Source organism: Hippopotamus amphibius, chromosome 12 (genome assembly GCF_030028045.1).
Source record: "Hippopotamus amphibius kiboko isolate mHipAmp2 chromosome 12, mHipAmp2.hap2, whole genome shotgun sequence".
Classification (NCBI taxonomy): Eukaryota; Metazoa; Chordata; class Mammalia; order Artiodactyla; family Hippopotamidae; genus Hippopotamus; species Hippopotamus amphibius.
In genome coordinates this window covers 73,202,495-73,215,813 of record NC_080197.1, presented here as the reverse complement: position 1 = coordinate 73,215,813, position 13,319 = coordinate 73,202,495, and the positions used below count along the sequence as shown (strand labels likewise).

At 37.4% G+C, this 13,319-nt stretch overlaps 1 protein-coding gene across 1 annotated transcript in view; it reads right to left on the bottom strand.

The window, feature by feature from the left end:
• Positions 1-13,096, bottom strand: part of LOC130833400 (pregnancy zone protein-like) — a 41,562-nt gene extending 28,466 nt beyond the window's left edge. The window contains exons 1-11 of the mRNA XM_057703036.1: positions 12,978-13,096; positions 10,809-10,989; positions 9,848-10,001; positions 9,647-9,699; positions 9,070-9,090; positions 8,441-8,609; positions 7,053-7,137; positions 4,816-4,939; positions 3,255-3,369; positions 1,571-1,680; positions 31-192 (exon numbers count right to left, since the gene is read on the bottom strand). Of these exons, the coding sequence (XP_057559019.1) occupies positions 31-192; positions 1,571-1,680; positions 3,255-3,369; positions 4,816-4,939; positions 7,053-7,137; positions 8,441-8,609; positions 9,070-9,090; positions 9,647-9,699; positions 9,848-10,001; positions 10,809-10,989; positions 12,978-13,060 (1,257 nt within the window). The 5' untranslated portion in view covers positions 13,061-13,096. The remainder of the gene's footprint in view (positions 1-30; positions 193-1,570; positions 1,681-3,254; positions 3,370-4,815; positions 4,940-7,052; positions 7,138-8,440; positions 8,610-9,069; positions 9,091-9,646; positions 9,700-9,847; positions 10,002-10,808; positions 10,990-12,977) is intronic.
• Positions 13,097-13,319: the final 223 nt, after the last annotated feature.

The window sequence follows — 13,319 nt, the reverse complement described above, 5'->3', positions numbered from 1 at the left end:
TTTTAGTCCCAGATGCACCTTTCTACTTACCAAAACTGAAATGGAAGAAGATGTGAAGTTACTGGTATCAATGGAAATGTTCACCAAACCATCCTCATCCGTAGTAAAGGTGGCATGGTATGCAAGCACATCCACGCTGACAACCACCGTTTTATTGGGGATTGGCTGATCCTTCTCATCAACTAGAAGAACCTAGAAATAGGAAAGTGATAGCTGGTTTCAAGTGTTATATAGAAATAACATTTTCCATTCTGTCTTCTTCGCCTCTTGATGCCTTGGCCACTGTCACTTAATGAAGATCTTAGAGTATGAAAATAAGATTTGTTTTCTGGGCTCTAAATTATTTTTCTTTTTGATATGTCTATTTAGATAACTTATGAACATTCAACTGAGAATAGCCAATAGTGGACTCACGATGCTACCTTCCCAAATTTTCTTCATTTCTGGTATCCTCTATCTCAGTATATAGGGCTTCTATCCATCCAATAGTTTATGTAGGAATATGTAGGGCCTTAGTTTTTGATCATTTTCTTTCTTTCACTGCCTATATCTAACCCATTGCCAAGTGCTAACCCTTCCCCTGCTAAATATTTTTCATTCCTATTTACTTCTCGCCAAATCTACTGCTTCCACTCCAGTTAAAATCACGACATATTTTCGCATCTGGTTTTCTGTATCTATTTAAGTTCATGTAGTCCACCCTCTTGCTGCTCCATGCTTGCTTCAAACCATTCTCTATACAGTTTAAACTAAACTGCTCATGTCTTTTCCCCTAAAACTTTCAGTAGCATCTCAATCCAAAATTCTGAACATAACTTAAAATGCCCTTAGTTCTTTGATCCTGAGAAAAAGCTGTTGCACACCTACAGCCTTGGCTGTCCTCTCATCTTTCTTAAATTTCTGGCCAAGTCATATTCATCCTCCAAGTCTTCAGTTTTCTCATGCTTTTCTCTTGACCTGAAATGGTCTTGTCCCATTATTAATTTCTTGCCAATTTGATACAAAATACTGGAATACCTTAAGAAAATATCAAATTCGTATACATCAATAAAATGAGGAAATCTCCTGTAAACTGTCAATTCAAAGATTAGTTACTGCAAAAGAAAATGTAAAATGCCTAGAAATCTTACAATTCTTTGACATACTAAGTTGGATATCAATCCTAAAATTTGCCAATATTATTGTGAATGTTGAGCCTTGAAACTAAGAAAAAGTTAAAAACTAACAATAGAAAAAAAAAACTAGATAAAAGTATCTTCTTATTCTTTCTATAGAAAATTATATTATAAAATCACTGTTTTTTATAAACAGAAGAGGCAATCAAAGAGTATGCAGCCAAACTACACAGGGAAAATGTATTATAAAGGTGTGTTAGGAAGTTAATTAATAAAAATAGGCTTTATTTTTTTGGATTCTGTGATGGTATTTGCCTTTTAAATTTGTATTTGTTACATTCTTTTCTTACTCTAAATATTCATTTTTATAATAAATTTTGATTTTGTGATACAAAAATTTGTTTTCTTAAAAGCCACATCCCCCCAATTATTATCATATGGAAAAGATACTTTACCTGCCCAAAGAAAGGGAGCCCAGGTCTGTAATGGGAATCCACTTTTGTAAATTTCAGTTTGCTTAAGGTGTTTGTGATTTCACATGATCCTTGTCCAGTTAATTCCAACCCTGAAAAATAATTCAGTGAAGTTGAAGTGTTCCATATATTCAGCTCACCTCCAGCCTCCATCCCAGCTTCATTCCATTATAACAAAATACCATTCATATATTCTTTCCTTAGTCTTTCCAGAATTTCTCACCCTTAGAAAATCATTGGTATCCATAATTCCTCATTTCTCTGGTTTCACAAATATCCTGCTTGTTGCACCTACGCTCTTGAGAAGTTTTTTTTTCTCTAATCTCTGGGATCTTGCTCTATATCTGTGTCTATTTCACATCCACAGCCTTCCCTAACAACCTTCTGCAAACAACCTGATTCTTCACATTGGCCTAAAAATATTCTTAAATTTCTATCACAAACGACTTCCTCACTCAGCAAAACCTTCTTTTCACCTCGTGGTGAAAAGTAGAGCCAACACCTGGTGCTTTTCCATTCAGTGAAGTGTGATCTGTATTTTGTCTCCTCATCTAAAGCACTACTCTATCAAGTCTAAAAGATCCCTTATTTTCCCCCTTTACAGTATTCTCATCTTAGACTTCATCAGAAAGAACTCTCAGAAGTACTTCATACATAAGTACCACTGAAACCCTACCAGTGGCACCTAGGAAATTGTCGTTATTTCCCCTATCTAACCATGTGACTAAGTTTTATTATGCTGACTTATCTGATACTGTCTCCTTACTGTAGTTGTTTCTGTCCTTGGATCCCTCCTTGTCTACCTCTAGCTTCAATGTAGCAATGCTAAATGAGCTCACTTTCAGAGCTCACTTGCTTTTACTCTTAGGAGGATCTGGACACAATGAGAATGGTTTTAGATTTACATTTCTGCCTTGGTTTTGCTCTGGCTTTCTTTTGAAATTGTCTGCTGAATGAATCAATTTCCACCTTGATATTCCAAACTACGATTAATTATCTTTGACACATTCTCATCCTCATAGCTCTTTCTCATCTTTGCCTTATCTTGGTTAATGACATTTCCATTTCCCAGGTCCCCAAAATTGTAATCTTTGGGGTCACCTTTGAATCATATTCTGATGCATCACATTGTAATACATTTTTCATCTAGCCTGTCCTTTTCATGCAGGCTGGAATTAACTTTAAAAAAAATCAATTTCATTAGGTCATTCTCCTTAAATATATCTGAAGATATCCAATGCTTTTCATAATAAAGTCTAACCTCTCTAGTACATGATTTACTTTTCTAAACACCTTAGCACCAGCCTACTTCTTAAGTATTCTTACCTTCCCATCTTTCAAAATAATACCCATTCTATTCAAATCTGCTCAAATGCTACTTTTTAAAGCTTTCTTCATCTCTATATTAGAATTAACTGTCTCTCTTCATACTCATTTGGCCCTTCTTTTTTATATTTCCTGTGGAAATTTTATTATGGTTATACATAATACATACACACATATATACATAGCCGTATCTATTGATATAATTTCTTTTTAGATTCCTAATTCCTTGAGGGCAGAGACCATGTCATTGTCATAGTCCCCAGAAACTATAAAGCATTTTACATGGAATGGAAGTTTGACAAATGTTTAATAACAATAAATATTTTAAAATAATACAGACCTGTTCCCTCCTCTTTGACCTTGGCTTCCACTTGTAATGTCATGTCATATCCTTTTTGTCTAAGCTGAAATATTTTAGTCTTTACTAGTTGCATGAAACAGCCTTCATTGTCTGCCTGAAGAGAAAGGAAGAGAATTCCTGGATCCTCTGACTTGTGATCAAAAAAGTCAGTTATCAACCTATGAACATTGTGTTGGTCACGGAAAGAAATTTTACAAATGTTCTGACCATCTTTTGGGTGCTTATCTTTCTCAAGCCCCCAAATGATACAAAATGTCTTCATTAATCCAGTTAATCATTGCCAACCTTTGTCTTCTCCCCTCTCTTCCAAAAGCCTATCCCATTTCTATCCTATTAAACTTCCTAGAGTTTCCCAATGTGCCATGGTATTTTGTAATTCTATCTCTGTGTTTGTTGCTCCTCAGGTAACTTTATTTCTTCCATTCTCATCGTGGCCAACAGTTACTGCTCTTCTAAACTCAATGCAGACATAATGTTCTAAGAAGCCTCTGTAATGACCTCCACTTAGGGACTGTATTTTCTTAACTGTGTTTTCTTGATATCTAGGACATTAATAAAAACACACATATTCATTGACTAGATGAATCATTATAACAATTAGATTTCTAAACTAAACATTGGGTTCCATATTATAATAAAGATTTGTTTTCATTTTTGTATTTCCTTACATGAAAATATTGTATAATAAAATTTAATCACAATTAATTTACTTATATACAGATGCCATGACTCATTTGAAAATAAAAATTAATCTTAGTCTCCCTGATATAGTAAGGATTTTGGCAGCTAGATTTCTCTCATGTTTATCTTGCTTATCAATGTTTATCTTGATCTGCATCATCATATTCACCACCCTAGCCTTTCAATTATTTGCTCTCTACAACTTTTAGAACTTGCTTTTCCACATCCTCACAGTGTCTGCTCACATTGTCACATACTGGACTTTCATGTACTCTTCCTCTGAAATCAGTAATTCACACATTTCATTTTTTTATACAATATGTCCTACTGCTGTTTTTCTTAGTTATTGTTATTCCACTTCTTCTCTGACAATATTGAGACCTCCAGGCCATCATCCCTCTTGGTCCCCTCTCTTCAACCTGATGCCAGTTTCATAGTTTCCCAGGTGCAGGTTAGATTCCATACAGTGTCATTTGATTCTCCCACTAGCCCAATTCTTAACATATGTCACATTCTTCTTCTGTTATTCATTTGATAAAAGCCAACTTTGGAGACTTCCAAAGCCTTTTATACCCATATACCTGGCATGTCAATTGCCATCAGAGGAAATTACAAAACTGGCCAAATAAATACCATTATAAATTCATGAGCCCTACCCTAAAGTGGGTTTCGGTCATTGCCAGGCAATCCTAAAATGTTTCTCTTACTCTACACTTTTCCTAGGTGACTATTTCAAACACTACTCTCATATTGTATTGTGTTGTATTGTATTGTATTGTATTGTATTCTGTATTGTGTTATTGGCCACAAGAAAATAAGATCTGGTGTTAGTGTCCCAGGGAGAGTGATTTCAATATACCTGTTGACTAAATTCTTCACAGATGCTTTGTGAATGTTTTCCATGGCAAGTAGAACTGTATCGTGAATATTTTCTGCATACGTTAATTGTCACCAGACCACGGACAGGCTTTCCATATGTGTATCTACAACAACAAAGCAGTCATACAAAAAGGTATTTAACATAAATAACTCAGATGATTCGATCCATTCATATACCCATCTTACTTATCTACAGCAGTTGTATTTCCTTCCACAGCATTTGTACTTTAGAAGCACTTATTCTAAAGCTGTGTCTTAATTATCTATAACTCTAAGAGAAAATACTTACCAAATAATTGAAATACTTTTTGAAACACTTTCAAATGGAAAAGTAACAATGTTTTTTTTTTCTGGATCTTTCCTTCCTCTCAGCTGAGGTTTTACTGTAAAACTGCCTTATTTCCATCTTTTTCTGCTGTCAGATTATCTAGGTTATGATTCTAGCTTTGTAAACACTCCTAAGTTGTTTTAGGAAAAAAATTAGGGAAGCATAGAGAGTGTATTTCTAAGTCCTCCTAACTCATGTATATTTTAAGAGGATAAATGAGGAATTAAATGAGAAAGCACTAGCTATAAAACAAAAATATTATAAGTGAACAGTATCATGATGACAGTGAGATTCTGCCAAATCTGATGGAGGGATGTGATGTGGTATGGTCTGAATATTTATGTCTCCCTGAAATTCACATGTTGAAATTCTAAACCCCAAAAGATGATAGTATTAGGAGGTGAGGCCTTTGGGAAGAGGGTGAAGTTCTCATGAATGGGTTAGTGCCTTTACAGAAGAGGCTCAGGAGAGATCTCTTTTCCCTTCCTCTATGCAAGGACACAAGCAGAAGACACCAACTATGAACCAGAAAGAGAACCTCCACCGGAACGTGACCATGCTGGCACTTTGATCTTGGATTTCCCAGCCTCTAGAACTATGAACAGTAAATTTCTATCGTTAATAAGTTCCTCAGTCTGTGGTGTTTTATTAAGGCAGCCTGAATGGACTAAGACATGATGTGAAGCTGAACTTAGTCTCTTTTCTTAAAGTATGCTTTATGGACCACCTACATGGAAATTCCCTGAGAACATGCAGTGAGATTCAGAGTCCCGAATCCTCCCACAGATTTATGATTGGAATCTCTAGAGGTGGAGCTGAGGAATCTACATTTTAACTAAGCATATCCATAGATTCTGATGCAGACTTAGGTTTGAGACCTATTGTCCAAACTGTGAAGTAGGTGAGGTTTGGTCTCAGAAGCTCCAAGCTTCCTCTTTTTTATAGTCTGCCCCCAACAACAAAAAAAGTGCTGATAAAGTAATAAACTATTTGCTAAATTTAATCACTTTGTTGACTCTTATCTGTAAATCTGAATCAAAAGGCTTTCCCTTTGCTGGAAAAATTTAAAGCATCAGAGCTGGTGGGAAGGATGAAAACATGTTTTTCATGCTGTTTTTAAAAGCAAGAAGTAAAATCAACCTCCTTTGTGCATGTGGAGGGGACTCTACTGCACTAACAGGCCATCAGGGAAGAAATAAATGACACGTATTTTAACTTCTACATTATATATATATATATGTATGTCTCCAGTATTTAAGATAGAGGGTCTGCTTAGCTTCGTTCTTGCTCTCCATAGTTTAAGAAATTGGGAACAATAAAAAAAATTGGAGATAATAGGACATGGAATAACATAAAAGCTATGAGCTTGGGCTCCAGAGTTGGATGGCCCGGGTTCAATGTAGTACAGTGTCTGGTATATAGAAATGCTCATGAAACTAGATTTTTTTTTTTTTAACCTGCAGAGGCAATATAGAATAGTGGTGAAGAGTCCAGGTCTGGAGTCAGACTGTTGGATTTAAATTCCAGTCTGCCATTTACTGTCTGTAGAAACTTGAACAAGTTATTTTATCCTTTATGTGTTATAGTTTCCTCATTTGTAAAATGAGGGTAATTATCCCCATATCACAGGCTTAGTGTAAGAATAAAAATGTGAAGAAGTGCAAGGCACTTAAAACATTGCCTGCCACATTTTAAGTGCTCAGGTAATAATTTTATTATTAGCAGTAAAAGTGTCATATGCCACCACCTCTGTTCCCTAGTCTGAGCTCAGACAAGTTGGAGAGACAGTCATTCCTTCACTAATTAAAATGCTTCGAAGGCCAGTAATCATTATGTGCAATACAAAGAGAGTAGGGAAATAGAAATTAGATGAAAAAAATGTAACTCACAGGCTGCAGGCAGATACCACAAATTCATCGTCTAGAAAACCAATAGTCTTGGGCATTTTCACTTGGACCTCAAATTTGGGCAAAACTGTTGTCAATAAAAGAGAAAAGAAAAAGTGAGAGTGGGCAGGGGGTCTTGCAAGTATTAGCAATGATTCTTTTACAGAACCTTGTAACAAAGGGTCACATGAAATGACTTCAATTACGACAAAGAGCAGCAGGGCCACAATAGGTAAAGGAGATGCCACTCATAACCATGGGCAGTTGGTACCAAGTTAACTTGGTTAAGCTGGTTTTATGGTTCCTTAGAATCTCCTTCTCTGAATTTGTCCAAGATTTCAAAGATGGGAGGAAAGCAGTACCATTAGTCTCTGAAGATCACCATGGTTACACACGGTTTCAGGTGCAGAGGGACCAGCAATTTCCAATTTGTCCTTATTTTCTCCCTCTCTGTAAGCCCTCTTTCCAGCCCTTCTTTTTCCAGTCCTTCTTCCCAGCTTCTAACCCTGCTGACTCACAGAGACCCTCAGCCCACCATCAGACAGCCGGTTATAGAAATACTGGAGTGGTAGGCAGGGAGCGGTAACAGTCTTCCATTGATTCTCCTATCAGTTTCCCTTTCTGGTCCACTTTGGCAGCTGAAGGTGCCCTTGCAAGTTCTTATTTATCCATCCCCACCCATGCTTCAGGAGGACTGGTTAGTAATTTCCTCTGATCCACCAACTCTTCCTGCTGGACTCTGACTTTTCCAGCCTCTCCCATAGTTTGTGTAAGGTTAGTTATTCCTATAATGAATCCTTGTTCTATAATTCTCATGGCAGTTCTGGTGAGTTTTGGGAATCCTGTTTCTGTGATAGGCCTCTGTATCCACGGCATGATATATTTAGCTTACGTTAGAAAATCCACATAATTGATAACTAATGAGATGGCTTCAATATCTGATTACTATTATTAGAGTAGATTACATGTAGGTCACAGACAGCCAGGATGCAATCCCAGGAAATACCTTCTGTTATAAGATATAGATCAAGAGGTGCATGTAGATAACACAAAGTATAGGTTAACAATGGATGTTTGAATAGGGTCAGATGGAACTATTAAAATCTCTCGCTTCTTGTTGGCTCTGTGATTTTGGTAAATCACTAATGTTTCTAGTATTAATATGCTCATTTGTAAACTGGAGATGTATAGCACCTGTCTCAGAGGGCTCTTGTAGGGGTTATATGAAATAGTGCATGAAACGTGCTTAGCAAATATTTAAATAAATAAAAAAGGCTTGCTAATTTTCAGCTATTATATGCTAGATTTTTGCTTATCACCTACATGTAAAAATGATCCAATCTTACATTCTCTAATGTCATAAATGACTTGGACACTTGCAGAATTCTTACCATATTCATTCACCTCAAAGGAATGCTCTATTTTTCTCCCTGACTCCTTCTGCAGGACAACCTTGTAGGGACCCAGTGTGGGCTCCACTGAGAGCGGGAAATAGAGCTGGCTGAGTCCCATGTGCAATTTGAGTCTGTGCCATTGGAAAATCCGGTTCCTCTTGGGATTCTATAGGTAAACACATCACAAGTTCACAGAAGCAACTGAAATATATACTTTTGAGTAGAGGGACAGCTTTTCAGGGAGAGTGACATCAGGAGTTGGATAATTAGCTGGTTGGTAAATTGGCACCAGAGGGATTAATAAAGGTTTCTAGGAATTCTGGACTGAGAAAAGGGTTTCTTTCCCAACTATGAGGTACGACAGGTGATAGTACCTCTTTTTGAGAGTATGCATACCCATCTTGGTCAGAAATATTAGAAGAGCTGCTAAATTGCATCATCTCGGGGAATTTTGTTCCGTCATTTACATCTTATGCACTCTTCCCAGGATTTAAGAGAGACAGGGAAAAGAGTGTTTATTTGGTTTTGGTGAAGTGCCAGTGGGGGAGGAGGAGGTGGAGAGAGGCAATTTAACATAACTTGCAGTGAGTCCTCATCCCAATTGAGACACACAATATATCACCTACCTCAATATAAACCACCGGGAACTGAAAAAAAGAAAGAAAGAAAGAAAGAAATAGTATGAGTGTGAGATAGAGTTTAGCAAGAGAAAACCATGACATTACCATTAATACAGTTTTGGGACCACAGGAAGTAAGCCTGTTCATTTCTTGTGGAAATGAGAAAATGTGCCCTCGTTTGATTCACAACACTTTGTTGAGTTTGGGACACACATCTCTTAAGAAATCATGACCTTCTTTTTATGAAATAATGCAACCTACACTTAGGTACAAAGGTCCAAATCATAAGTTTATTTTGCAGATGATGTTATCTCTGAGAAATTCTCCATTTCTCTAAGAGAGAAAACAAAAGCACTCATTTTCTTTTGTTCAATGAAAATAATTGTCTTTAAGGGGATAATTTTAACTGAATATTTAATTTATTTTAAAAACATAGTTGATGCACTGATCTCCCTTATCCTCCAGCAGCAATACACTTCTGAAATAGACTTAAGTATCTCATATTGGCCTCAGGTTCTCCAAAAGAACAGGTTTTACATTTTGACCTTTTTCTGCCAACCTTACCCACTGTTATGGGACTCACCGTTTCATTCAAAGGGTGAAAATTGACATCCACAGAGACAACGCGGAAGTTCACTGAAACATAAGAGATTTTTCTCATGAAACCCTCCAATGGGAATTCAGGGTGGTGGCACAGATGACAACGTGCCAGGGTTTCCATAAAGTAATAGAGAACCACACGGCCAGCCCTTCAAGTTGCTTTTGCTCATTTGGTTCTTTATACCTGTTTGTGCTGGTTTGTAGATGGGTTTGTCTGTCTGGACAAAGACTAGGCTTTCCACCTTTGTGATGTGCATCGGCTTCCTCTTTATGAAGTGCTGAGTTGGTCCTTTCACCTGCACAGTAATGAACGCCGAGGAAGATGATGCCTCCGGAATCTGTAAAACAGAAATGAGCTGTTTTGTTGACGGGGCTCAGAACACAGGGCATCAACTGACATGCTCTCTCCCTAAGAATCTGCCCAGATCCGCTTCTGAATGTCTCAGCCTTTGTGATTTTGACATGCCTCTGGTTAGTCCCAGTGAGAATTAGTAAGGGACAGGGTCAAAGGTGATGTCCCCTGCTTTACAGATTATTATGATTGTGTAACCTGATAGCAACAACTTGTGGATTTGACTAAAAGAAAAATGTCATTGCAATAAAATGAACTAATTCTGCCACCAGTCATGACAATGAAGGCAATAACAAGCTTGCCTTTTCACAGCCATATGGGAGTATTAAAATAATTATTAAATTTTATTTTCCAATGATCAAAAACAACACTGTATATTATCGTTGGTAGTAAGCGGGTATGATTAACTATTTAATACTTTAAGTTGATAAAAGGTTACAAGGATGATACATGAACCATCAACCAACTGCAAGATCTTAGATACGTTACTGAACTTTATGAATCTGTGTTTATATCTGTCATGCCATCAACATTATTTACCTTAGAAGTTTACTTTAAGAGCAAACGAAATCCTCCCTATAACCGTTCTCTTTTGTATATTGCACTAGTTCTGCCTGTAAATATTATGTAAGCATGTTCCGTAGAACTTTTATTTTTAGACTCTAATGTGAAATTTGCCCTGTACTCCTCATTTTTTGTTCATTTTGCTTTTGTATCGTTGGGGGTCAGAACATAAGGCAACCAACGTGCTCTCTCTGTAATGCTCTCCCTTCTCCCAAGGAGGGATACTGACCATGAAGGAGCTGCAGTAGAAGGAGTTCTTCACCTCCAGGTTTGTGAGGAGATTCCTGCTCTGCATCTCATGGTCCAGCGTTACTGTCAGTGCCACCGTCTCGTTCAGGTAATTAAGCAGGACACAGGCCTTCTCGGGAACCCCGGCGTACAGCTGTGATGGGACCAGCACCAGGTACTGCCTGTGGAGAAGAGCGGCCTGGGTCAGCCATGGAGGGGTTATTGTGGTTGTTTTATAGATAATCTTTGCCATCATTGCCAATCACAGAACAGAGCCAGATTTCAGCAGGAGTGGAGAGGAGTATGTTCTTCAAAGGCCAACGCGGAAGGCCTTAGAAACTCAGAAAACCCCCACCGAGTTAAACACCAATACTATTCTCCTGTGTTGTGGAAACAGTCACCCTCAGAACACCATGAGTTATTGTATATTTTAGATAGAAATAATTTTCAAATTTAGAAATTTGCAATGAATCAAGAAAATGTGATCATACACACACACACACACACACTAATATTATTCATCCTTAAAAAAGAAGGAAATCTTGCCACTTGTGACACCATGGATGGGCCCCGAGGGCATTATGTTAAGTGAAATGAACCAGACAAAGAAAGACAAATACTGCCTGGTATCACTTACGTGTGGAATCTTTAAAAAAAAAAAAAAAAAAAGCCAAACTCCGAAACATAGAGTAGAGCAGTGCTTGCAAGGGAATGGGGGTGGCGGGGGAAGTAGGTGGTGGAGGAAAATAGGGATAGGTTGGTGATGAATAAGGTCTGAGGATGTATTATATAACATGGTGACTGTAGTCGATAGCATTGTATTATGTAACTGAAATTTGCTGAGAGAGCAGAACTTAAACGTTCTCACCTCCCCCCAAAAAATAAATATTTGAGAGATAGATGTGTTAAATTAATTGTTAGATAAATCTATGTGATAGATCAATTAAATTCAATGGGGAGAATCCTTTCACAATATACATGTGTGTACACTTTACATATCTTACAATTTTACTTCAGTTACATGTAAATAAACCCCCCAAAAACTCTTAACTTTTTTAGTAACAAACAATATTATTAATCAATTAATTATCACTGAAACCAGTAAGAAAACCTATCCACATGCAGTCTTGGGGATCATATGGATGACAAATCTCTTTGTTCTAGGAAACACTGAAGAGATAACAATTAATACATGGAGAGGAGCTGAATTGCTTTTCTCTACTGTTTCAAAGCAACCTTAGCTCTTTTCCTTCTTCCACTCTCTGGAGATGGAAGACAAACTAAGCTAATCGTCAGACATATTACCATGTACACCCAGAAGAAAATATCATTCTCCTGTTCCTGTTTGTCCGTCTTTTACAATCACCCAAACATGCTGCACTTTGTGATGCTCTGGTGGCCCATGGCTCTATTTCTGAAGTGTCCTGGTCTAGCTGGAAAACTTCTATTTGCCTCATGAGACTCATCTCAAAAGCAACTTTCTTATATAGACTTTGGTGATTCCCCTTCCCTTATGTCAGTTCCCTTGAGGACTTAGGTTACCTTTGTGAGTATTCTCACAGAATCCTACAATGCCTGGTTCTGTTTTTGCATTTTATTTCATTCTCTGTGTACCAACTCTCTGTCTCTTTCTTTTTTATACTATGAGGTACTGAGGGCAGGGTCCACATTTTCTTAATCGGTATGTTCTCAAGATCTAATGCCAGCCCCTAAAGGTTTGCTGAAGGACCAAGTGAACCAACACACAAAATCCTGGCTTGTCTGTAGGTCGCATCCATCTTGGGAATCCCTGACTTGGGGGAGACACAGATAAAGGAGTCATTTTCAACGGCTAAGACAGTGCAGCCTTTTTTTCATCAACCTGTAAAGAATTTATCCTTTATTTTTTTTGGTAAGAATTTTATATTCTTATTTGATGAGTGTTGTATAATTCTGTAACCTTATTGGGTGACTGTTTCACAAATGTTACTGCCCTGTGTCTCTGAGTTTTCTAGAACTGGAGTATGCCTTTTACCACCTGGGCAATAACAATTTATCAACCCTTCTGAGCCTTTCCAACATCAGATAATTTCATAGGGAATCAGGAAATAAATAAAAAGACAGACATCAAGAAGCTGATAACACAATGGGAAAGAGGAGGGCAATAGAATTTTCTGGAAATGTTGCTTACGGTTTGGAGGTAGTGGAAGCATCTCTGGGAAGGAGCAAGAAAAGCAGAATCAAGACTGGATTAGGCAGTTGATGTCCCCTCATGGTGTAGAGAGGAATAGGAAAGAATGGGAGTCTGAGTCCTTGATTCCTTGAACTCTGTTCTTGTTCCAGAATCACTGGTTTTTATTTTACCTAATGCGCAGTAAAAGTAAACGGCTAACCATTTATTTTTGTAACATATTAACTACTTTCAGTATAAAAAAATCAATTGCAGATCACTTTCATCCACTTGCTCACATTTTCTGAGTGCCTGAAAAATAGTATGTTGAGGCTACATTGCTCTGGTTATTAACTGACACTT